The 25,704-nt window shown below is 37.1% G+C and overlaps 1 protein-coding gene across 5 annotated transcripts in view; it reads right to left on the bottom strand.

Annotated features, from left to right (window-relative positions):
• Nucleotides 1–25,704, bottom strand: part of DCC (DCC netrin 1 receptor) — a 984,533-nt gene that overhangs the window by 76,239 nt on the left and 882,590 nt on the right. For all 5 annotated transcript variants that reach the window (XM_064480349.1, XM_031441886.2, XM_064480347.1 and 2 more), the window contains 3 exons: nucleotides 23,271–23,465; nucleotides 17,405–17,437; nucleotides 4,138–4,203 (listed from right to left, as the gene is read on the bottom strand). In XM_064480349.1, the coding sequence (XP_064336419.1) occupies nucleotides 4,138–4,203; nucleotides 17,405–17,437; nucleotides 23,271–23,465 (294 nt within the window). The remainder of the gene's footprint in view (nucleotides 1–4,137; nucleotides 4,204–17,404; nucleotides 17,438–23,270; nucleotides 23,466–25,704) is intronic.

The following is a 25,704-nucleotide window of genomic DNA, read 5'->3' as shown; positions in this document are numbered from 1 at the left end:
TGAAATTTTCACTGTATATGAGGTTCAAAAACTCAAGATTTTAAAATGCTTTTGTGATGCAGCCTAATTTGCAAAGGTGCGGTGGGGGTAGAGTTTTATCATTCAAGGTTTCATTTGTACATCTAATTTGAAACTATACCCCCTTCTTAAGGCACAAGGTGTCAGAAGAATTTTGATTAGGATGATAGTTTCCAGATGCCTTTGCTGATTTGCTTGTAAGAGCCCAAGCTAAAGGCAAATTATGTATTTACCACCATTTGTTGGATAGCAAAACAGAAGAGGAAACAGATTATGTTTGCCCTCCACCATCCATGTCTCCCTGAGGTTATCAGTTCACCTTAATTAATCAAGCAGCCTGCAATAATCTGTTAGGCCAGCAGGGATTCTAGAAATGTTTCAGGTGCTCTGTTCATCCCAATCATTTAACATGAAATACCTAAAACATCATTAAGTGATGCAGAAAACTGAGGAGTAATGTCAATAATCTATCTAAACTGGTTCAAAGTCGTTGGATACCATTCATCTATTTTATCTTCATGACTTTCTCCGGTGAGATAATGTATATCAGATTAAATTTAATTACAGCTATTTTTCTCACTAGGAATCTTAAATTAAATGCTAAAAAAATATGACAACGTGCATTTCTCTCACTGTCATTCTCATCATCTGAGGTCTGACTGCTGTGAAAAGACAAGTTCTTATCTGTTGCTTTTTCTGCTAATGTCAAATTTGGGCTGGGGCTTCTTTTCAATCAGAGGATTCATTTTATTTTGAAGGGCAAGTTCAAATATCAATATCAAACTTTTAAACTTGATCCAAAATTAGGTATGTCAGATTTAGTGATGAAAAACACCGGAGGCTCAGTTAAATTTGAATTATTGCTAGTTGCCTAAGAATATGTACATTGAGATGCATATGGACCTTGAGATGGTAACCGCTTGCAAGATTTTTCTTTATCTCATATTCATAGGCAGTTAGAAATGATTCAAATCTTACTGGGCCTCCTGTATTTTTGGCTGTTAAATTTGGCAAGTCTATCCAAGATTAGCGTTCTTTAGGACACACAATTTAAGAGAGTATATCATTCTTTTCAGTGCCTTACATTTGCTCCACCTCACACACACATAACTGCAGCTCAGTAGTGGATGGAACTGTGAGGGAGTGATTGTTCTTTCTCAGTTACCCATACTGATTCCCACTTCATTTCCTGGCACTCTGTCTCTTCAAAAAGCACTATCCTGTGCCAGTATAGACAGTCATGCCCTTAGCTGGGGATGAATTCCAATTTGAAACTTTGTGAAATCAGCATCTCAAAATCAGCCCTGTGGGATGATTTTAAAGGGAACAATGTTAATTTCTGGCATGAACTCCAAACCTAGAACCTCTCCATCTCAAATCAACCTAAATACCCATCATCAGATGACTGGATAAAGAAGTTGTGGTCTATTTATACAATGGAATACTATTCAGTTGTAAAAAAGAATAAAATAATGCTATTTGCAGGCAACATAGATGGACCTGGAGATTGTCATTATAAGTGAAATAAGCCAGAAAGAGAAAGAAAAATACTGTATGATACCACTTACATGTGGAATCTAAAACAAAAGACAAATGAACTTATTTACAAAACAGAAACAGACTAACAGACATAGAAAACAAATTTATGGTTACCGGCGGGGGCAGGACTGGTGGAGGTAGGAAAGGATAAATTAGGAGTTTGAGATTTGCATATACTAACTACTATGTATAAAATAGATAAACAACACATTTCTTTTGTATGGCACAGGGAACTACATTCAACATCTTGTAGTAACCTATAGTGATTAATAATATGAAAAGGAATATATGTATTATGTGTATGTATGACTGGAACATTATGCTGTACACCAGAAACTGACACAACATTGTAAACTGACTATACTTCAATAATAAAAAAAAAAACAACTAGAACCTCTCAGGGTAAACAATACTACAATTATGTCTCTCCACAGAATTTCAGCAATAACCTTCTTCACCCTCCCTCACATCCCTGGGGTCTGTCTCACTCTCTTTCATCTCCCAGGAGCATATTTCTCTGCCTGGTCCGCTTGGGTAATCCTCCCTCTTCGTTTACTGCTCCATCGGTGGACTGTTTTTCATTCTGTACTCAAAGCCAACAGCAAGTGCCCTGCACACAGTGAGGGCTTAGTAGTGTCTCTTGACTGCTTGATGCGTGAAGTGTATTTGGCATATTGTTGAAACTTAAGATAAAATCTGAAGCAAGAGAATGAGCTAATTAAATCTGCAAAGTTCCGAGGCGGAAACTATCATGATCTAAACTCATTTTAAGGAGCACACCCTTGGTCTGTTTTCAGTCCCAACACATCCCTCCTCTCATCTTCCTGCTGTGAGCTCCCCAAAGTGTCTCACATATGTTGGAACCCAGAAACTATCAGAGCCAGGCACTGGCTATAACAAGTATCTAAAACACGAATACCTATAAGAGACAATAACGTTACTTAAGGAGGGGAGAGGATCTGTGTATAAGGCAACAGAAAGTGATGAGGGTTGTAGCAATCTGGAGAAAGCATTCTGGATATAATCTCAAAGAGTACTGACAGACTTGCATTTAGAAAGCTTAAATGTAAGAAACCGTACTTATCTGATTAAGTAAAATGCATTAATAGCAGAGAAGGATCTAATTGCAAACAGGAAGAGCCTACAGATAAAAATACGTTCCTGAGTCCACCATGGGCCAGAGGAGAGGGGACGCTGAGTCTTTAACTGGAACATCTGGTCTACTCCTCAGATACACATATCCCCTTTAAGGAAATGGATGCATTAGATTTTCATAGCCTATGACAGGAAATAATCACTTACCTCACCCACTCATTCTAATTTCACTCTCAGTAAGCAAATTTTAGATTACAATTCTGGCTTCCCATATGAAAAAAATTTTTAACAGAAAACCACTCAAGGGTATATTTATCTACTCCGTAATCAAATTTCTCATGAAAAGCTGCTAAAATTGTTAAATAAATACATTGTTCTTTTCATAAAACAGAATATGAGACAGCAGCAACGAGAAATGAAAAAGAGCTATTTGTAAACTCGTGAATAAATCTTAAAAATAAAGTTAAAGATAAACACAAGCTGCTGCATACATGTAGTGTGATGCCATTTGTATAAAGCTATAAACATGCATAATAATATTATAATGTTCACGGATACACTGACATATATGGTAAACACCATATTTAGGACAGTGGTTTCGTAAGTGAGGGATGGAGGGACCTGTGGAGAAGCATGTGACAAGGCAAAGATGTACAAGAGATTTTAATTGTATGTGGAATATTTTATACCTTAACCTTTGCGATGGATACACGAGTGTTCCTATTTGTATTTTGAATATATGAAATACGTTTTTAGCAAACCAATCCAAAGAACAGTAACCATAACCATTTTTTTTTAAAAACTTATAATAAGGAGTAAATATATATTTTTCTTTGAGAGTTTGGCTAGTATTAATCCATCCTCCCAAAGTTTCTGTTTCAGCCAAACTGAGAACAAGATCCTAGAAGACAATTTCAACTGCAACCTGCTTCTTCCATGCAGTTCTAGATACTATCTCCATCTGGTCATCCCCAAAGCCAACAGACAGATGCGAATGCTCCAATGGGATGAGCAGAAATAAATATTTAATCTTGACAATACTAAGGAAAATTAGCAATTAGGCACTAGAGGATTTTGAAGAGTAAACGTACTTTCCAGGTGAAAAGTCCCAGTAACTTCTATTTTTGAAGCTGAGTGGGTTTCAGTTTGATCAACCTTAGATGTCACCTCTGTCTGATAAAATTAAATTTTTAGAAACATTTAAAAAAATGTAGTATTTTAAAATGCAGATATTTATTAAATTCACTTATTAAATTCTCTATGTGTGGGCTTTTCTGATTCTGTTTTGTGCACTTGTAACTCTCATCGGCACTGTCTCCTGGTGAAATATTGCTACAGGTTTGTTCAAAACTTCATGTTTCTATCATCCCCACTAAAACCCTAAGTCCGGGGTTCTTGGTGTTCACTGTCCATAGAAAAGCTGCCTCAGCCACTCTAGCATTAACCATTTAAATTAATATAACAAATCCAACAGCACTTACTTACCATTAAGAGTGCTTCTATCAATCAAATTAGTGTCAACTGGCCAATAACCTCCATCTCCATGGCGACCTGTTTATAGAGAAAGCATATCAGAAATGTTAGTGGATCCACAACATGACAGCACAAATGAAACAAAACTGATAAAAATAACACATATTTGAAAATACACAAACAGTTGAACAAGATTATTTTGGCCACCTGAAAGAAAACCTGGGAATAATTAATACCATTATACCTTGTGAGGAAATGTTATTTTCTAAGGGTGAGAAAAATCTGTCATGAAAATCAACTCTTTTAAACAAGCTAAATTCAATTCCTCTCTGAAAAGTCGTTGCTTTTCCTCTTTTCTTCCAGTATCCTTGTTAATGTGTCACCAAAAGGTACAGTGGCAGTGCTGGGCTAAGTGCTGCTGCCCGGAACATCGCAGAACAGAAAGAGCGCGGGTCCCTGGCTCCTGGACGGGCACAACCCACCTCCTTTATGCCGCAAGAGGTCCTGTTTACATTGTTGCCTGTTGGCCATGACTTTGCGACAAATTATCATTATTACAGTACTTTTTGTCTTACAACAGGGATTTGGGTAATCTTTGTGTTACATGCCATTATAGGGGCCTCGGAATGAGCTATTATGTATGGAGAAAAGGGTAGGGGACATGTCACAACCCACATGGTTGGAGTATTTCTTACAAACACACCAAGAAAGGAAGGTGGCTTCTTTCCTATCACATTATTGGAAACACTGTTGCCTATCAGGTGCTCAACAATTGTAGAAGTATTATTTAAGAGAACTGAGCCAGAAATTAACCAGAATTAATTATACTATCAGGCACATTTAATTAATGGTGTTTCACCACAAGTAATTCCCTTTTCTATTGGTACATCTGTAGAACTGTAATTACTTGATTAGATTTTGAGTTCTAGAATATCTTTTGGGTAGATCATTTACAGGAAAACATTTGGTAGCTGAATCTCTATGCAAACATGTACAAGAGTACAGCTAATTCTTTCTTTACTTTGGAGCATTATTTCTGAAAGCAGCTGTAATCAGTGGATGATGTAGAGGAAGCCTACTGGGGAAGTGGGGTGGTTTTTCTCATGTGTATGGATTTTATTTTTCTTTTTTAAGACTTCCAAGTTCTGCTCTTACGACATTCCTTTGCATACCAAACGCTCTTCTTCCTAAAGCTTTTCCAACATCTCATCATTTTATTTGCAAAATAGTTTTGAAGAAACAACTTAAATTTTGTTACCAGACTACACATTCACAATTTTTAAAAATTCTCTCGATATGAAGCCAGAATTGAACTTCGGATGTGAAGCGTCCAACAAGCAGTGCTAAATCAATCCAACCACATCATATTCTGTTTTCAGCGTAATATGGTACATTTAAAATCTGCTGGCCTATGACTGTGGAACATAAATAAGTGGGGACTAACATGGAGGATCCCGTTTGGGGGGGCACTTAGGGGGGATGGGAGAAGCAACTGAAATAAGCAGCAATTGTGAAAATTTTAGTGGGCTGATTAAGATGTAGATAAGCATAACCCTTTTCCCAAATACCTTGCTTGTGTGACTCTGACACGTTTGGGGTTTCAACAAGCAGAGGACAAGCTTTGCCCACCGGACATTGTCAAATCAATGTTGGAAGAAATGAGGTGAGACAGAAGTTCTGTTTGAATATTAAGAGGACTTTCCTCACATCTGAAAGCAACTAGATTGCAGAGCAGTCAGCCAAAAGAGAAGCTAACTGCCCCATCACTTACGCCACTAAAGCAGTAAATGATTTCTGTTGGGAGTAATTCTGTACTGGCTGGAAATTAGGTACATAGCCTGTGGAAGATTTTCCAATCCTGCTAGCATCCTGACAAACACCTTTTTAATGAAGTTTCTCACTCTCCCGGCTAGTTTGTGGGAAGACTCAGAAAGAAGCCCACAAGCACATCCCTACTGACTTAAACATATGTCTCTATGAGGACAGCATCCTTTGGATTTAGAGAGGCTACTGATCACACAGTGGATTTCAATATGCAGAAGAACATCAGGTGTCATATGGTTAGAGCTCTGGGTAAGATAAAGGAACTCTGGAAATGCTTTCTAAATAACAGAGGGCAGCTTATGACTTGAGCATTCTACCTGTGTGATCTAGTGTACTGGCACTGGTTACCTTTTTGTTGGCTATAATTCAACTGGTCCCACCAAAGAAAATTAAGTATCTCTTAATAAATAAGGAGAAAGTACTTTAAAGAAACCTGATATCATCACCCAACAAGATTGGATTTATGGTAATTTAGAACGCCCACATCACTTCAGTAAGGAAACGCAAAACTCATTTCTGGGATTCTGATGAATCTGGGATCTCTTCATCTAAAGACGGGGGAATCAGACATCAATTTTGTATGCTGCTATAGCTCTTTTCTCCAAAATACATCTTTAAAATTCCAGGAAGTCTTCCTTTATGGGTAAATAATAAGCTATAAACAGAGGGCTCTCCTATTGCCTTAGGGCAAGAACCACAAAATTGTCAGATGAGGAGACACTGCAGACTAAAGATGACAGTGAGTGTTACTGTTTCACATGTCAAAGCATTTTTAAGGGCTTTTCGCTGTGGCTCAAATATTAGATGTGTTTAGTTAACTTGGTTAATTTCATAAACACTGATTAAGGGAAATAGAGGACTAATTAGACTCTGGAAGATGAGAAGCCAGTTAATGCAAACATGTAAACTACTATCCACTCCCAGAGGTCTTAATTTTTTTTTTTAATGAAGCATAAAACTGATAGTAATTCATTCCAAATGTACTAAGTGCAAGGCACGGTCCTGGATCCTCAGGGAAAGGGTAGTGTATAAACATGTATCAGACATGCACCCTCCCATGACAGAGTTGCTTCACTGTATCCAGATCCTATGCAGTCCTCTCCATGGTTAATGTTAGCTAACTGCAGATGGTCTTAAATTTATCCTGACTGTAAAGATTTATGAATGAGTTAGTCCTTACTATAAAATCATGATTACTGTCTTGATTTACTATTACTATAAAGTCACTATTAGGTTTAATTGGAAATGTTTTCCATTTATCTAGTATTACTAAAAGAAACATATGCAAATGAAAGATAGTGTATTATTTTTCATCTCTGTTTCACAATTAAATTTACCTTAAAACCCCTGAATTTCTTTTTTTTTTTTTTTTTGCTTATTGCACTAAAGCTCTAACATTTTTCAAAATAAAAAATTCCAAATAAGTAAATGAATGCATGGAAATTTAATATGGCATTTATGGAAATAATACATTTCATATCCATGTTTCAAAATTATTCAAATAAAGCTCAACATGGTTCAAAAAACTGGCCATGGGTAGTTTCTTTTTTCTTATATTATGGACTTAGTCATCCTATTTTACATGAGCATGGTAGTCAAAATGCACTAAATGGATATAGTATTATATTCTACAGGATATAACGCATAATTATTGTGTTACTGTGTACTTATATTTCCTTAATAACAGAAATGAAGATGAGGAAAAGAATTAAGATGATAAAGAGTAATGAATTTATGGATCACTTAACCAACCATGGATTTCATCCAGATAATTTTATGAAAAATCACTTCTCCCACAAAGTTTTGATAATTGAAGCAAATGTTTTCTACTTTTTAAAATGTTTTGAAACCAAGATATGGCGGTTTCAGGAAGAAAAATAAAACAAATGATCCCACGTTTGACTTTAAAAAGAGGAATAGTGTGGCTTTTTAGAATTATTGCAAATAGCTATATAGTTTAAAGTTTAGTTTATTTAGATATTTCTTAGGAAGGTCCAAATCAGAAATTTCAGGCTCCTCCCCTTGATTTGCATTTGTAAAATATTATAAGTGATAAAGTCATTCAAAGAGTTACCTTTTACATTTTATATAAAGACTAGATCTGACAAGGAGCCTTCTCTGCCTCCTGTTTTGGCAAATATGACATGTATTCCTTTAGGCAAAAGTTACAGTCTCCATGATTTCCCTGCCAGTTACTTTCAGGATTGAGGGGAAAACGGGCAGAGGTAACATGAATTCCTTTAGGAAATGTGCTCATTATTGTTTCTTGGCACTTACCAAAGTGACTCTCATATTGTGTTCTTAATACTTGGTAAGTGACTAAAGTGAGTTAGAATGCTTTGCACTGTGTTAATGATGTGAACAAATCTTAAGTTATTACTATTATACATATTAGTTTCTGTGTTCTTATTCTTATCTATTTCTGTTGGAGCACAAAACTTTGTCATCCATGTATCTGTCCATGCTCCACCCACCGAGGTCAACAAATGTGTCGAGTGGACCACCCACTGTTCTGAGCATTAGGGATATAAAATGACTACTGCAGAGACTCATAATTTAGTGAGGGGAAAAATGTTCAGTAAATAATAATAACTACATTCTAATATTCAAAGGTTAAAAAATTGTAAGTAGGAGGCAAAATGGAAAAACAAGATGACTGACTATTTCTGCCTAGAAGAATGATGGAAGGGGTTTCAGGGCTGATATCTGAGTTGAGAATTAAAGGATAAATGGAAATGTATCAGGTAGAGAAGAATGAGGTGGATAAACTTAGAAAAATAGGGGAAATAATAAAACTCATTATGTGCTCTACAAAGAGTCTGGAATTTATCTTATAGAGGGCAGAGGTCCACTGAAGGTATTTTAAGCAGAAAAGTAACTCAATTAGATATGCATTTTAGAGAGACTACTCTAGCTGAGTGTGAAGAACAAATTAGGGCTGTTGTAACAAATAGGGTGAGAATAATACTAATTATGAATCCATGATATAGTTATCATTAGTTCCATTTTATAGATGAGGAAACCGTGGCTCAGAAAGACTAACTAATACACTTATTTTAAGTGGCTGAATCTGTCTGATTAGGATGATGATGATTTTACCATCAGTGGGCAAACTGATAAAAGAAAGAGGAGTGGGGAGTGAGCTGGACAGAAATGAGAGCACTTAGATTGGATTGATCAAATTAGATTGATCACAGTGTGAGTGAGCGTTTAGGTGTGCAAGTGTGACTTGAGGTGGTAGCTCCCTTCTCAGTAGGGCACATAGAACAAAACAGACTTTGTAAAAGAAACAAAATAGTTCTGTTTGTAACCATGGAGAGCACTGGGACAAGTGAAGGTGATACTTCAGAAAAGGCCTAACGGAAGTGAACAAATAAAGCTAGAAAAACAATTTGAAGATGATGGATACTGATGCCCATGTGGAAGTCCTATTCCAGATTTTCCTTTCCTCCCTCGACCCACACTGTCACCACTCCTCCCCCGCAAGCAAGACATGATCAACATCAGCACCCAGAGTGACTGGGGTTTGCAGGGCTCTGGATCCAGGGGAGCACTGCTGTCTTCAGTAGTCAGCGTACAGAGTAGGTACTTGATAAACTGAAACTTTAAAAAAAAAAAAAGGCCTGACAACTGGGGTGTTAGGGTGGAGGGAAACAGCAAAGGCCCCGTTACCAATTTATCTCTCAACCACAGTGCACTACTCTCTGCCCTAACCATGCCGTGAACACATCCTGCAATCGTCACTATGCGAGTAGCATCTTGCCTTCTTGATTTGCCCATTTTAGGATTTTTTCTAAATAAAAGTTCAAGTTATCTTTCCCTCTGTAGTCATTTGTGTTGACTCAGTTCTATGCATATGTTTAAAGTCCAGTCTTGGGTTCTAAGAAGTCCTTTATACTACTGCTCAGCGACTCCCATCTGAAACCTTATAATACACATGTGCAGATGGTACCCCCTGCTTTAGCATTTCAGACTTCTCATATTGGGCTGGGACTCTTTACATCCTCCCTAACTCTACTACACGCTTCTTGAAAATGAACCCACAGAACTGGGCTTCTTTCTTAAGTTTCATCACACCCAGCACAGCACTAGGTAAATAGTGACAAACAAGTTGTAAAAAGTAAGTCCAATTCTGTGGGGGAGGGTAGAGCTCAAGTGGAAGAGTGTGCTTAGCATGCATGAGGTCCTGGGTTCAATCCCCAGTACCTCTTCTAAAATAAATAAATAAATAAACCTAATTACCTCCCTCCCCACGCCTAAATAAATAAATAAATAAATAAATAAATAAATAAATAAATAAATAAAAAGTGAGTCCAATTCTTTTCATACTGCACATTTGGAATTTCAAAAACTCATCAGCACCCATTAGTTTGGATTTCCTCCCTTATGTACTCAGACTTACAAGCAGCTGGTGAAATGCAAGTGTACACATTTTCTGTTAACAAGAAATGACAGGAAGGGTGGAGGTCAAGAAAAAGGCCCAGCAGGTCAGAATCATCTCCAAATGTGACCACCATTTCCTGAATCACAGAGAACTTTTGTCTTTGTGCTTAGCTTTAATTTAGTAGGTGAATATTGAAGATATATTTTCTCCATTGGAAAAATATTTTCACATCTTCATCTCCCTCAAGATCAATCACATATATGGTCATTCCTCAGTATCCACAGGGATTGGTTCTAGGACGTGCCTCAGATACATCCGTGGATGCTCAAATCCCATAGATCATAAACATAGTATGCGACCCGACACTGGCTGAATCTGCAGGCAGATGTGGAGGGCTGATCGCAGACTCTGCAGCCATGAGCACTGCCACACTTGGGTTCTCCAAACTACACTCTGGATTAGATGGTAAAGTCTGTCTTCCCAGATTACTCTGTTTCTCAAAGATCTGTGTCATAATTCAACTCAACAAATACTTATCAGGCAACTATAACATGATATGTTCATAATTACTGATGGGGGTACAGGAAGGCAGGGATGACAATGTGAATTAGACCCAAGGAATTTACAACCTGGCCAAGAGGATGGGGAGATAAATAGTGAACTACAAGAAACAGACAACATAGCAAGGACTACATTGGATGTTACAGACACACAGAAGAATAAGAGACCAGAAGGTAAGAAAGGCTTCTTAGGAAAAAAAACAGGATTGAGAAGGGGCCTTAAAAGATGAGGACTCGTCTCAGCAGAGAAAGGGATTAAGTGCTGTTAAGGCTAAGAGAACAGTGCCAGAGCACAGAGTTCTAAAAATACATTTTTTCAAGACTGATTTGTGGCTCTTTGCCAACACACTGGGACATCTGTGGAGGGACACACTGGTTGTGAGGTTAGGAGAGGGCATTTGGGGTCAGGCAGCCAGAACTGACTTCATCTGTAAGCTACGGTGAACCACCTGCGTTTCAGAAAGAAAACTGAGGAGGTGGAATCCAGGACTGATAGAAGTGGGCAGAACATAAAGCTAGGCACCTGGTACTTGGCTAACGTCCACAGCAAAGAAGGCCATTCAGCAACACGGTGGGCCTGACAGTAAGAACTAGTTTAAGATTTTTTTCAGGGCTTATGAATGAAAATGTCTATCTTTCAGGTTTTGAGAAGATTAAAATGATACCCTGAATCGGGTCAGCTTTTGTGAGTACAGAGTATGATTTTTTCCTTTCAAAGTTACCAATAAAACACAAAAACGCCTGAGAGGTTGACTTAGCAGCTTCTCGACTGCTTACTGGGGACAGGACAGCTTCTCAAAATGTTATCAAAAGCACATTACTCGTATGTTGCCTCTCCTTTTTTCACCATAGTCATAATTTCCAGAATTGCAAAATTTTGGAACTGAAAAAAACATGTGAGAACAGCTTTTTCAAGGAGGCCTAGCAAACAGTTGAATAATGAAGTGAGTTGAAACTACATACAGTAATAGGGTAAAAAGTGGTTTTCATTTTCAATTAAACAGCTTCCATCAAAAGGTGCTAAAGGTTTCAATTTCCCAAACAGCAGCCTGGTTGCTGTAATCCAAACCCTGCAAAATCTGGATTACATTAACTAAATTCCAGGCTTGACTAGACCGCATTGATAACCCTATTTCTCTGACACAGGAAATAATTAACATTCTGTTTATTCATGAGATTAAACCTGCTGAGGTGTAAAAATGGCAGGTGTAGTGTTAAGTACTTTGCCTGAATACCCTATTGAGGAAAGACAAAGGCCTTTAAACGGGGTCAATTTATGGTGAGGACCTGCAGGTTTCACTGTCTTGATAACAAAGCAGGAGCCAATTAACTCACTGCATTTTCAGAAATTATACTCTGGTCATGAGCAGACATTCTCAAGCTAGTTAGCCTGCGTATATACCTCAGCCTAATCACATACATACTGTGAGCATTTGGGCAAGATCTAACCTCTTGGCATTCTATTCCCTGCATCTGTAAGGATGTTGTGAGAAGTAAATAGGATGGAACATGCACAGCACACAGAGTGATGGATGCACAGTCGGAGTGCAAAAATGTGATGTGTTACACTGTGCGAAGATGCCGTGCCTGGGTTTTTTATTCTAATACCAACCCTAAAATTTGATCATCTTAAACCTGGAAAGAAATCAAACATAATCTTGGCTAAAGTCATCATTTTACACGTGAGGATGCTGAGAGGAGTTCAGAGCCGCAAAACCATGCAGGGACTCACAATGACAGCTCTGTGCTGGAATTTGGGGCATCTGATCCCATTCGGTTGCTCCTCTAGCCCACACTGAGAGATGCTGATGAGAAAGCCGGAGCATTACTGACCATTATGTGATTCAGAGGAGAGTAATTCTCTCTCCACAGTGGGAGAGCTGCCTTCATCTGGGATCTACAAGCTGGTCGCTAAATTTATGCCTCTTTTCTAGGCCTCCTGTGTTAGATCACCCCTCTGCAGGCCATGGAGAATTAAAGATACTGGACAGTGCTTGAAGCAGGCATTTTCTTCATGATTCATCACAGCAATCATACAGATCATTCCATGAAGATTCCTACCCTCCATAAGGTACTGTGTCATGGCCCCAGCACCTACTCTGTGGCCTCACTGGGCAGGCATGACAACACACATGTTAAGAATGACCAGTTTTTATACCTCAAAGTGCAGAACAACATTTCAGGGTTAAATGGACTATGAGGATGCAAAACAACACAATACTTTAAAAGTTTCATCCAATAATTACTTTTGAGAATTGGTCATGTTTTATAGTTACAGCTATCCTGCATTGCAACCCTCAAACCAGAGGCTTTTACAAATGCTTCTGTGAGAAGCTTAAAAGGTTTGAGCTGATTGTAGAAAAACAAAAAGTTAATTTTTTTTTCCCATAAATAGAGCAGTAGTCTACAGAGGAGAGACTACACACTTTGGGAGTCAAAGAGAAACAAGTCTGAGTTGCAACTCTGCCCATCACTAAATTTTTATCACTTTTGGGGGTCTGCTTCCTCATCTGACAACCTGTAATCAGTAAAAGAGTTAAAGACAGATTAATTTTTTAAGGTAGATACTATGAACTGAATTGTGTCCTCCCTCACCCCCAAATTCATATGCTGAGTTCATAAGACAGTAGCCATGTATTTGGAGATGTGTGCCTTTGTGGAAGTAATTAAGGTTAAAATGAGATCATATGGATAGGGTCCTGGTCCGACATAATTAGTGCCCTTAAAAGAGACTTGAGCGAGTTTTGTCTCTCCACCAAGTGATTGCATAGCAAGAAGGAAGCTGTCTGCAAGCCAGGGAGAGAGCTCTCCCTTGAAACCAACCTTGCCAGACCCTGACAGGAGACTTCTAGCCTCCAGAACTGTGAGCAAATAAATCTGTTGTTTAATACACCCCATCTAGTCTGGTATTTTATATCGACAGCCCAGGCTGACCAAGACAGAGCGAATTAGCACCAACCCTCTGTTTCCTGAGATAAAGAACCGTCAGGATCACATATTTAGGGCTGTGACTTCCCATTAACAAGACGACCTCAGACTGAGAGCCCTCTGCCTTGTTCTTTAGAATACTCAAAGTTGAGGAAAGGAAGGCTGACACTGGGAAAATATCTTTCCACAAACTTTCGATACAGAAACTTTATAGATATATGTCAGAAGTGTGCGTGTGTGGTTGTGCATGTATGTATGTAACATGTCGTGATGAACACACTTGATAGTTAAAAGCAGGGGTTTTGGAAGATACTTGTTTGGGTTTGCATTGTGGCCTTGTAGATCTACTTACTAGCTGTGTGTCTACAGGCAAATCAAACTCTCTGAGCTTTGGCATCTTCATCACTGAAATGGAAACAGTAATGGGGTCTCTCTCAGTAGTGTCATGAGAGTTAAACGAGTCGATACATGCTACACTCTTAGAACAGTGACTGGTAGTGAGAGGTTCATAAGGGTTAATTTTACCACTAAACATGCCTACACAGACATAGGCAAATGGACTCGGCTTTTACCAAAATATGGAAAATAAAAAAGGAAAAGAATCTAGAGCAGAGGACCTTCTAGATCCTTCCCCCTCACTTCACATAGGCCATCCAACTTCCCTACCCTGCCTGACCCTCCAAAATAGTCAAGTCTGTGGTTCATCTCTAAAATCTCATGATTACTTTAAAACATATTGGCCATCTGTGCCTAGGAGATACTAGAGAAGTAATTAAAATGTGAAACAAGAGATAAGGGCCTCTTAAAAAAGTGGAATTATAGAGCAGTTTGAGATGAGAGGGCTGGACAAGTGCTGAATATAATCAAGTCACACTTACATAAAAGGGAAAAGGACTTCTATGTAAATGATCTATCATTTTCATACCAGAACTCCTATTACTCAGGAGAAAATGTATTTTTGCCAAATCACAGCTGATTCAAATACAACTGACTTTTTGTTTTCACATTTATGTTCTTCAGGGCAGATAGTTGATTCCAAGAAAAAGTCATTGTGACAAGAGCCTACAGAGATACTTCTTAAAAACAATCAAAACTTTTCTCATTTTCTCTCGTATAAGCCAAACTCAACCTCCTGCTTTTCTATTTAGGACTCATCTTTGCAAGGTTAACTCTGACCCGGGGTGTTAAATTTTCTCTCTGAGCGAATTTTCTCTCAGCAGAAATTCACCGCTTGTCATAAATGTAACAGTGGGATCATTTCGCCGTGCGAAGGGGGCGAACTGGTCTAACAGTGAGGACAATAATGCATATTCAACTGATTTACTATGTGCTGAAAGTGGGAACGTTCAGAATAGCTTTTTCCCATTATTTTCATCAATTAGAGGGCTCTTAAGACTGGGTTATTTGTCATGCACTTGGTCATCTATAGAGGTGACTGATTTTGTTTATGAAGAGTTGCTGATGGCCAACAAATTTCATATGCTTTCTTTGAAGAATTTAAAGATCTCATTTATAACCACTAAATTATATGTCGTCACTCCTCAATTTTACAAATAATTTGAGTTCAATGTAAAATTTAGAACCTATCAACGTGACCAATTGCATACCAGCTGTAATTGAATAAGGGACCAAGTAGCATAATATGTGACAGAATGTTTCCAAGTAATGTCACATGAAGAAAAGGAACAATTGCCCCAATATGTTAACAGACTCAGCCACTGGCAATAATTCTTGGGAATTCCTTTTGTTCCCAATAATTGATCAGATCTCACTGAAAATCTGAGCGAAATCCATAGACAGTGCGTGATCAGAGAGACTAGGGAATAATTTACTCTTTCTCTCTTATAAAAGGAGGACCAATTTACAAAATACATTTCTTGGTAGCTTGAAATAATATTAAGCAAAATAGTTAACTTAAAAAATAATAGCAAAAAGCAACTCAAAGGAATCCAGAAACAACTGGAAGTCCACCAACTCAGACGCTTGGGCGTGCTGTCACCCACATGGCTACGGCTGTAGCATTTCATCTGGCTCAGTTACTCAAACAAAAGTTTGTGTTTTCTCTCTCTCTCGTATATACTTTTTCTAAATATAATTTCAAAAATTAGGAGTTACCTGCCTGTGGAAATCCCAAATTCATTTAAATTAAAGAAGGCCATGTGAAGTTGTTTTAATTATTTTATAACCGAAATAATAAATTCTGCTAATTAATGATTCTAGCTTGGATTTGACCAGCATTAATATTTAATTTACCTAAGTAAATACATACTTACTGCCAATTACACATCATTAGTAGTTTTACAAACATTACTATTTAGCAGATATTGATCTTATAAAAATATTTTAGGTGGAAGCAAGCAGAAGAAGCTAGGTGATTAACAGAGCTGTTGACCCTGGGTAGACATTTCTGTGTATTGTGTCATTTCTAATATCCCTGTGTGGAGCCCTGGCCATGTTCGCTTAAGCAGAGGGATGGTAGAAGGACCCAGAGATAAACCTGAACATGGGATCATTAAATTAAATACTACTCATGTAGACAACCTTCTATTGTTAATGAAACTTAGCATCCACATGCTTAATATCTGTCAACAGTTAAAAAGTATTTTTGTTGGAAAGCATGTTCTCCCCCAGTCTACAACATGGTTCCTTATGAGACCTGGTGCTGTAAGTAGGTTCTGTTGCCACTCGATGTCCAAAGCAGGAGACAAACTATATGAGCTGTAGACCCTGAACCAACACTGACAACACTGACTATAACCAGTTACGAGCATTTCCAAATTCTCCCTCCTTTAAAGGACACAATATCCTGAAAAAATAAAACTCATACACTCTCCTTTTCCCCCTTTAGCATTCTACTAATTACCCTCAGTGTAAAAATAACAGAATCCTAATTTGTCCGTCTACAGTTCATAGTAATAAATTCAGAGCTACCGGAGAGTTGATGGATAACTCTTCTTATCTCCATCCTCCTTTGTGTAAAACCATCCCTGTTTCTCTACACAAATCAGCTTTCAGCAAATGAATGGAAGAAGGACAAAATACTAGAAGTCAAACTGGCATGTGACTCGTGGAAGGAAAGCTTTCTGGCTTCAGAATGAATAATAGTGATGCCCTCAAAGAGTTGACCTAAATTTGTTTTTATTTATTAAAAGAATTGTATATGAAAAGCACACATGATTTATGGGTTTTTTTTTTTCTGTCAAGCAACAGAACTTTAATCCATAGCTCATGAAAAGGAACAAGAGCAGCTTGAAAATTATGCTGAGCTTAATTATACTTAATGTGAATTATTCAGAAGTGCAGACAGAGACTAAAAATTTATTTCATACAAAGAAGCTTGACATTTTAATTGGTCCTTCAGAATAGAGACAAAACAATTACCTCTCAAGAAAATTTACATCTTCCCTATCAGAGCCTCAGCCTCAGCCAAGCAGAACTTCATTAACAAGATTAATTATCGAGCCAGTGTCTGCTTCGTCAGGTACACGGCCCAGGTAAAAAGAGGAATAGAAAATAATGCCTGACATTTCTAACAGACAGGACTGATTCAACAAGGGAAAAATGACAGACGGAAGCATCATACCTTGGTCATTAGCCATTTTGTCAGGGTGTTCCACTGTGGGGGAAAAAGAAACAATATTATTAGATTTTGGCAGTTCCTATCAAGAAAGCTGACATTTCAAATCAACAGTTTGGTTAGCGAGTTCTCATATCAAGGCCAATGCCCTGGTGAAATAAAACTGATAAGGAATGAGGTTAATGTGATTATTTCCATTCAATTAGTCAGAAAAAAATTCAAAATCATGTTTTTGCTGTATAAGTATGTTCTAAAAAATATTATTTATAACATTCCTCTAAACCTGAACTCAGAATGATCATCACGCAAGTTTAATTAAAAATACAATTAACAGAAAAAAACGCATATGATTATCAAGAGATTATCACCCATGTATTTTAAATAAGTTAAGGAAGTAATCTTCTTGTATTCATTTTTTAAAAAATTTTCAACAAGAGAACTTAACCAATTTTCACATGGATAGAATAAAATAATACCATAAAGTTTAAATGATTTGATAAGTTTTTAGAATTTATGAAGAAAAGTCTTGAATTGTTCACAACTTTAGATGCATTATGAGTAATGGTCTTGAAAATGACTTTTTAAAATTTAAAAAAATCTCTAGTATACCTGAAATTCACATTGTAAATCAACTACATTTCAATAAAAAATGAAAATATCTCTAATTTTTTAAAGGTGGTTTCTTTTCTATTAACCAAATGTACCTTTATAGGAAGTAAATGTCTGTGTATCATTGCTTTTCTAGAAATTGAGAAATGACATTTTGATCAATGTAGCTCTTTGTAAGTCTCCATCAATTAGAATTAGTTCATCTACACTCGATATTCTTTGATCTTTGAGTCTTCTGGGCATATTTAACTCACTTAATTGTAGTCAAACTTAAGCAACTACACTCGCTGGATTGCTTTCTGTGTACGTCTCAGTTAAACTCACACAGAGAAAAAGATCACAGCATCCCCATGGGCCGCAAACTATAACCTAATCAGTCTCACAGCAAATCCACCATCATCACCACATGAAAAACAACTTACAGCAAAGATCGTACAGGGGCTGGTCCTTCCTTTTTTCAAAGAAGGAACACAAACCACTGTCCACAGAATATATGGTATCAAAATATTTAAATAAAATGCTGTTAACAAAAACCCCTTCCAGATAAACAGGGTTTATTAATGTCACATCATAGAAGAACAAATTTCTAAACCAGAGCTCATTTGCAGTATCATTTAAAAGTACTATATAGACATAGTCCATGCCAAGGATAAACCAGAAAGGGGATCTTAATAAGCAGAAGAATTTGAATTCTGACTTGCTCTTTGGAAAATGGTATATACAAGAGTGCTTTGTATTAAGATTCTACAAACTTTAAGTAAGTTTTATAAATGTCTTCGTTAACTCCTCAAGATTTAACAAACATGTTTCAGTTCATCAGGCCATCTAATCTTTTCTAATCTAATCATTATGATTTAATTTTTATCTTGATTTTTCTCTCCCATTTCTCATTCAAGATTAATGATTTCTCAAAGTATATTTTGTTACAGTATTAGAGGACAGTTGATGAGAGGTGCGTCTGATAGGCAAACTCATTATCTGTCGCTTATAAACAGAGACAGGATCCTAACGTAGCTTTTAAAGGAAGACACTGTGTTGTAGGACGTGCCTACCAGCAAGAATGAGGATGGGTGTGTCAGGATCAATATGACCACGCAACCCAGGAAGGGTCAAGTTTGGCAGCCAGAAAGGAACACACTTGAGAAACTAATCAGTTTCTCACAATCTAGGTGAGAACTTTTCAGAATGATACAAAGGGCGGGGGGAGAAAACCAATCTCATATTATTTCCATTCTTCATCTCTCCCTCTGTCTTGAATTATATAATGTCTTACCTGCAGTCTAAGAAAATTTTTAGCAGGTGATAAATAAATATATGTCATAGGGAACAATCTCAACTTTATTCTTATCTTTTGGATTTATTGTCATGTCAGCAAATTTAGACTGACTATAACTTGAGAAATTTTGAATGTCTCAAGAAAGGTTATTAACTAAAGAGTATTTTCCCAACAGGAATCACATATTTCTAACAGTTACTTTTAATTAAAGACAAATAATGGCTGAACAGGATTGTAATCTGTACCTTGACTTTTTCATTGTTCCTGTCATTTGTCAAGAAAATCTTGTATTTTGTCACAGAACAATTTAAAAACTAAAACCTTTTTGTATTCTGGTCAGAGCTTTCACTTCTGTATCTTTAGATGGGAGAGATGCACATTTCTGAATGATAAGGATGCCCAGAGAAGTGACCCCACTCTACTACATTTTCACTGCTGAAGACTCTGCTTCTTTGTGTAGAAGGTGAGTTCATCCCTTCACAGGAGCATCCTTCCTCCCTACTACTTGATGGTCCAACACAGAGAAGCTTACTTTACTGATGGAAACTCATGTGATGGGTAGAAATAAACAAGCCTCTTACACATCTCCTAAGGTTTCCGTACTGTGTGGGTCTAATAATGGTGAATTTGGGGAAGGGAGATGGGTACTTGTAGAGTCCTCTGTGGTCAAAGAATCAAGTTCATGATTCTTCTAATTAGCATTGCAAATAAAGAATCAGATATACCACATATATGCATGTACATAGGGTACATCCATAGTAATTTAATTCCTTTCAAATGATAAACGTCATTTTAATTAACCAGTGATTACTGATTGAGTTTCCTGTATCTCTCTGGCTGGTGGCTAAAACCAAACCAAACCAACAAACCTTAATCTCTAATAGAAAATTCTTCTATCTTTGCAAAGACTTAATATGAAAAAATGGAGCTTCTGAATGCCTGCCTAAGGCATGATTTGCAATGGGAACACTTGCCTATTACCCAGTAGGTTACTGAGGGTTTCCTCAGCTCAGGACAACACGTAAACCTTTTTCTCTGTCAAACAAAGTTACATTCTGATGAACAGAGATCTTATGTTTTGAAGCCGCTTTGAAAACTGAAAATCTGAAATCAGATAGCATTTTGTCTTCAGTGTAGATTTGGTTCATTGTGGCTTCAAATCTCTTATGATGAGTAATTTATTTATCTTAGAACATCTCTTATTGTAAATGACATACATGTGAGATACATGCATGTACAGTATCAATTATTGATAATGGTGGGAACATCAATATACCTGAATAATTTAAAATACACTCAAGACATCTGAAACTTACTGTAAGATTTACCATAGAAATCCAACTGACTATTAATTGGGCATGACATCCTTAGGGTAGGCAGTATTAAACATTCCAATCTAGGTATGAGAAATAACTCTTGTGGACTACTATGACACATAACAAATTTCTGGATTTGTTCTTAGTTCTGAACATCATCTAACAGATGCGTTTAGGGCACTTAGTATAAACGGTACCAAGTGAGAGATGAAGTTCATTAAATAATCTACAGGATGATGATCAGCGTGGGCCTATAAACCCTGTGGTAAGTCATCACTCTGCTGCTTAATACATGTGGATGCCTTAAGTCATCTCAACCTTTCCCTGAAATCTCTAGTTGGCACACATTGTGAGCATGAAATTAATTTGGCACTTGTCTATAGACACAGATGAAGCATTTGTGAAACATTATCTAGTTACATTTCATGCTCCTACAAAATGAATAACCAGTTTTCTTTCAATTGCTCATTTGGAGTGAAACCTGATTTAGACATGAAGTCAGAAAAACCTGGATAGATGAAGACTGGCTGATTTTTCTCCTGCCTCCCTCCCAACTTCCACTCTTGTCGTTGAGAGCTGTCACGCAGGCTTAGGCTGAAAGCTTATTTGTGTGTTCTTGGCAGACTTTCAGATTAGCTGTATCCAAATCTAGCTTTTGAATAGCTGCTCAGTCACCAGAATTCAAAAGTCCTCTATTTATTAGGGTAGTTTTCCTAGGAGAATTGAGAAATAGACTGTCTAGTTATTCTAAACTTATTCTTTAGTTTATCTAAGCAACTGGGTGAAAATGTCTTCCGATGCATGCTTCTAATTTTTCAGTTGTTTGCCATCATGTTTTATCACGTTTTCAGTCAGATATAGGGGCATAAGGTAGTAAGAGATTTACGAGCCAAGTATCCTTCTTTAAAATAACACATGTCATACCTTCAATATACATCTTAAAATATCAGCCCTGGAACATCTGAATTACTTTCAGTTTTTAAATAAAAGAGGCTCTTGAAATTATTTGTCCTCCAGAAAAATAATACTATGCTCTGAAAATAATACTAAAATAGAAAAAAAAAATAATACTAAAATACAAAGGACTTATGTGGAGATCATTTTGAGGTAGTTCTGAGCCTTAGTATTATTCTGTACAAATATGCAACTATTCTTAAATTGAGTAGCGATTTTTGTTCTTACAAGCATGTAGAGTTTTCTTCTAGTAATTATACTGCAAGATTTTTTTTCATGTTGCTATCCTGGGCCCCTAAAACAAATACATGAATTTTGTTTGAGATTTTCAGTCTTGCCATATCAAAATTTCTTTTAATACATTAGGACAATAGTTCCTGAAGGAAAATATTTAAAGTTGGCAATAGTATACCATTCACATAATTCAATGCTTTTTAACTTTTATTCCCTTACATAAAATGGCTAAAGGTTTTCATTATATTTTGAATAGAGCCCATATACATGAAATCAATACAAAATTCCAAAAGGGCTGTAAATGAAAAAGAGTCAAGTTAAATAGGTCTGCTCTGTGCTGATGGCAGAAAATGTAATAATAGATCTTTCTTTGACATGCTGGCTTTCAGCGTCAAAAGGTAGCTTTTAATTAATTTTTTTTATCTTTTTTCCAGTTTCCAATATTTTTCCAATTATTTAGGAAATAATTGACATACATCACTCAGCTTAAGATATACAGCATGACGACTGATTTACATATACTGCAAAATGATTACCACGGTAGCTTCAGTTAACATCCATCATCTCGTACAGATAAAATAAAAAGGAAAAAAAAATCTTCTTCATTATAATTCTTAGGATTTACTCTCTTAACAACTTTCCTATATGTATATCATACAGCAATTTTAACTATGGTTACCACGTTGTACATTATATCCTTAGTACTTTTTTATCTTACACCTGAAAGCTGGTACCTCTTGACTGCCTTCCTCCAATTCCTCGTCTCACTGCTCCCTCCCCCAACCTCTCATAACCATAAATCTGATGTCTTTTTCTGAGTTTGGTGTTTGTGTAGGCTCCACAGATAAGTGAGATGATGCAGTATTTGTCTTTCTCTCTCGGACTTATTTCACTTAGCATAATGCCTCCAAGTTTCATCCATATTGTCGCAAATGGTAGGATTTCCCTGTTTTTAATGGCTGAATAGTCTTCATTATATACACTTATATTGAAACTTCTTTATCCATTCATCCATCAGTGGACATTTATGTTGTGTCCAAGTCTTGGCTGCTGTAAATAATACTGCTAGGAACACTGAGATGCAGTTATCTTATGGAGTTAGTGTTTTTGTTTCCTTTGGATATATTCCCCAAAGTAGGAATATATGGTAGCTCATATGGTAGTTCTATTTTTGATTTTTTGAGGAACCTCCATACTGTTTTCCATAGTAGCTGTACCAATTTACATTCCCCAAAACAGTGCCCAAGGGTTCTCTTTTCTCCACATCCTCACTAGCATTTGTTATCTCTGTTTTGTTAATGCCCATTCTACAAACTTGAGGTGATATCTCACGTGGTTTAATTTGCATTTTAATTATTTTGAATGTCCACTGTAGACATGTTGCCAACAGAGATGGTTTAGGGCAATTCCCAACACAGACTCCAAAACTATTTTATAATAATCCCCCAGGAAAAGAAAGACAATAAAAGTAAATGATTCAAACCTTTCAGAGTCCTGAAGAGGATAGGATCGGAGAGGGGCCCCACTCCTTTTGCATTTCGTGCTTGGATTCGAAAGTAATACAACGTGTCGAGGTTGAGATCCATGATTTGATGAGTAAGCCGATCACCACTAATCGTTTCCATAACCCAGTCATCAATTGGTATGTTCTTGTCCAAGGTATAAAACAAGATGTAAGCTGCATAAATAAATGAATGAAACTTTATTTAGTGCGTTGATTACATGCTATACCTCTACTTCCAAACATTCATTTTCCCAAATATAATTTGCAATGAGTACTATATATACACAATTTATAAACTACAGTATTCGGTTTGGCAAGTAATGATTTTTTTTAAATTGCAAAGACTGGAAAGTAATTGCTGCAATGTACAAAATCTGAAAATGGAACGAGATATTAGAAATAAACATATCTGCCATATTTTAAAAATGTGAGATTTCTGCTGCCTATAAATCCTGATTATTAGTTTGCTCTAATATGTAAGCGTGATGAAAAATGGAAAACATAGATTCAAGTCCGTATAATTTGTATTATACCCAATTATGAAAACAAGTAATGTTTATTTTGGCTGGTGTTTAACTAATAAAAATATACTGAAAAGTATAAAATTCCCTACCTATTTAAAGTATTATAAAAATAAATGATCAAAGATGATTTTTGTAATGGCTCTATTGTGAGGTTTGCATGGGTACTGCTGCTCTCCATTCATAGATGATGAATTATCTATTGATGATGATGATAATAGGATGACCCAAGCTAGGTGATGAAAGGGCCCGGATAATATCCTCTACTACCATACTAAACATCCAACACTATTTCCCCTAGTCCATCCTACCTCGACTAAAAGAAAAAAAGAGGAAAAAGTATTTCTGGGCAACTATAGGTTATCTAGCTGATACTGCAAATATTGATAATCCATCATTTGATAGTATCATTTACCCTCTGTATTAGGGGATATGTTACTTGAATGCTAGTAGTTTTCAGTAGTGATCATCTAATAGGTACCTCCCAAAATCAAGGTCTCCTATAAAATATTCATATTTGAATATTATCTTTAGCCAATACGTAAGCTAGCTTTTATTTTAAAACACTACATCATCACTTTTTATTACAGTAACAGGTGAGTGTAATATAAACTAAAAGAACTCATTGTAGGTGTCTCTGTTACTTGAATGTGGAGCCAGGCTCCATTTCTGTCAAAATTCTGTGACAGTATCTCCATCAGATAGGCCACAGGTGTCCCTAGGTCTACTCTCACACACCAAATACAGTCTTTGTCAATTAAGTACAAGCAAGCTTGCATTTTTAAATACAACTATCTTCCTTTGATTCACTTACTGCTTCCTTTTGAGTCCCACCTGTCCCATGTGGACTGGGGACCTTCACACATAGACTTTTCAATGGTCATGTCACAGGTCTCTCTGACTCAGAGTCACTTCCCTCCCCAAGTAACCATGCACACTGCATACATCTCAGCACAAACCCTTACTCAAGGAGGAGTGGTCTCCATACTACGCTTACCCCTACTTCCGTCTTACTCCTCACCCCACCCCCCCCACCTTTCCTCACTTTCTCTATCCAGTTCCCATCCATCAAGGTCCAGCTTAAGCTACATCTAACATATGAAACCTTCCTCTACAGCGAGTTCTCCTTTCTGTAAACTTTGTAACACACTGCCATAAACTGTAAGAGCAATGATATGATTCTGTGTCATTTGTCACTTAATCCCATGGTGATTTATAGAATCATGCCTGGGTTTGGGGGTGTGTTTTTAGACAATGAACATTTAGTTCATAATCCCTCACAATTCTGTAGCATTAAGCAGTGCTGCAAACTCCCACACCTGGAAGTCCGTTTCTCTTAAATTCCAGTCAGCGCCGAGAACCTGCACCTCTTCTGCTTTGGCTCTCACCTTTCCCTGAGTTAGCTGTTTTCCAAATCGGCCCAATCAGAAGAACTACCTGGGGACTAGGCACAGGCGACAACACAGACTCCAGGAAAGGGCATTTAGACTTAACAAGTGTGGCACACAAGTCTTCGACAGTCTCCCAATTATCCCTGCCTCCTGGTAGCATAATCTTCTCCATCTGAGGGTAGATGGGATTCCAGTCTTGCTTTTAACCAACAGAATATAGCAAATGTGGTGGGCTGTCACTTCCATGGTTATGTTATGTAAGATTGTAACATATAACTGCTGTCTTGCTAGCACTCTACAGATTCTCTCCTTTGTTAGTTTTGATGAAGTAAGTTTCCAGATGGAGAAGACCAAGTGACAAGGAACCAAGGCTGGGCTCTGATCAACACTCAGTAAGGAACTGAATCTTGCCAACAGGTACATTAGCTTGGAAGCAAATATTTCCCCAGTTAATCCTCAAATGAGAAATCAATCCTAAGCTAACACCTTGACTGCTGCTTT

Source organism: Camelus dromedarius, chromosome 28 (assembly GCF_036321535.1).
Source record: "Camelus dromedarius isolate mCamDro1 chromosome 28, mCamDro1.pat, whole genome shotgun sequence".
Lineage (NCBI taxonomy): Eukaryota > Metazoa > Chordata > Mammalia > Artiodactyla > Camelidae > Camelus > Camelus dromedarius.
The sequence above is the reverse complement of the archived record's forward strand: the minus strand, read 5'-3'. Positions and strand labels throughout refer to the sequence as shown.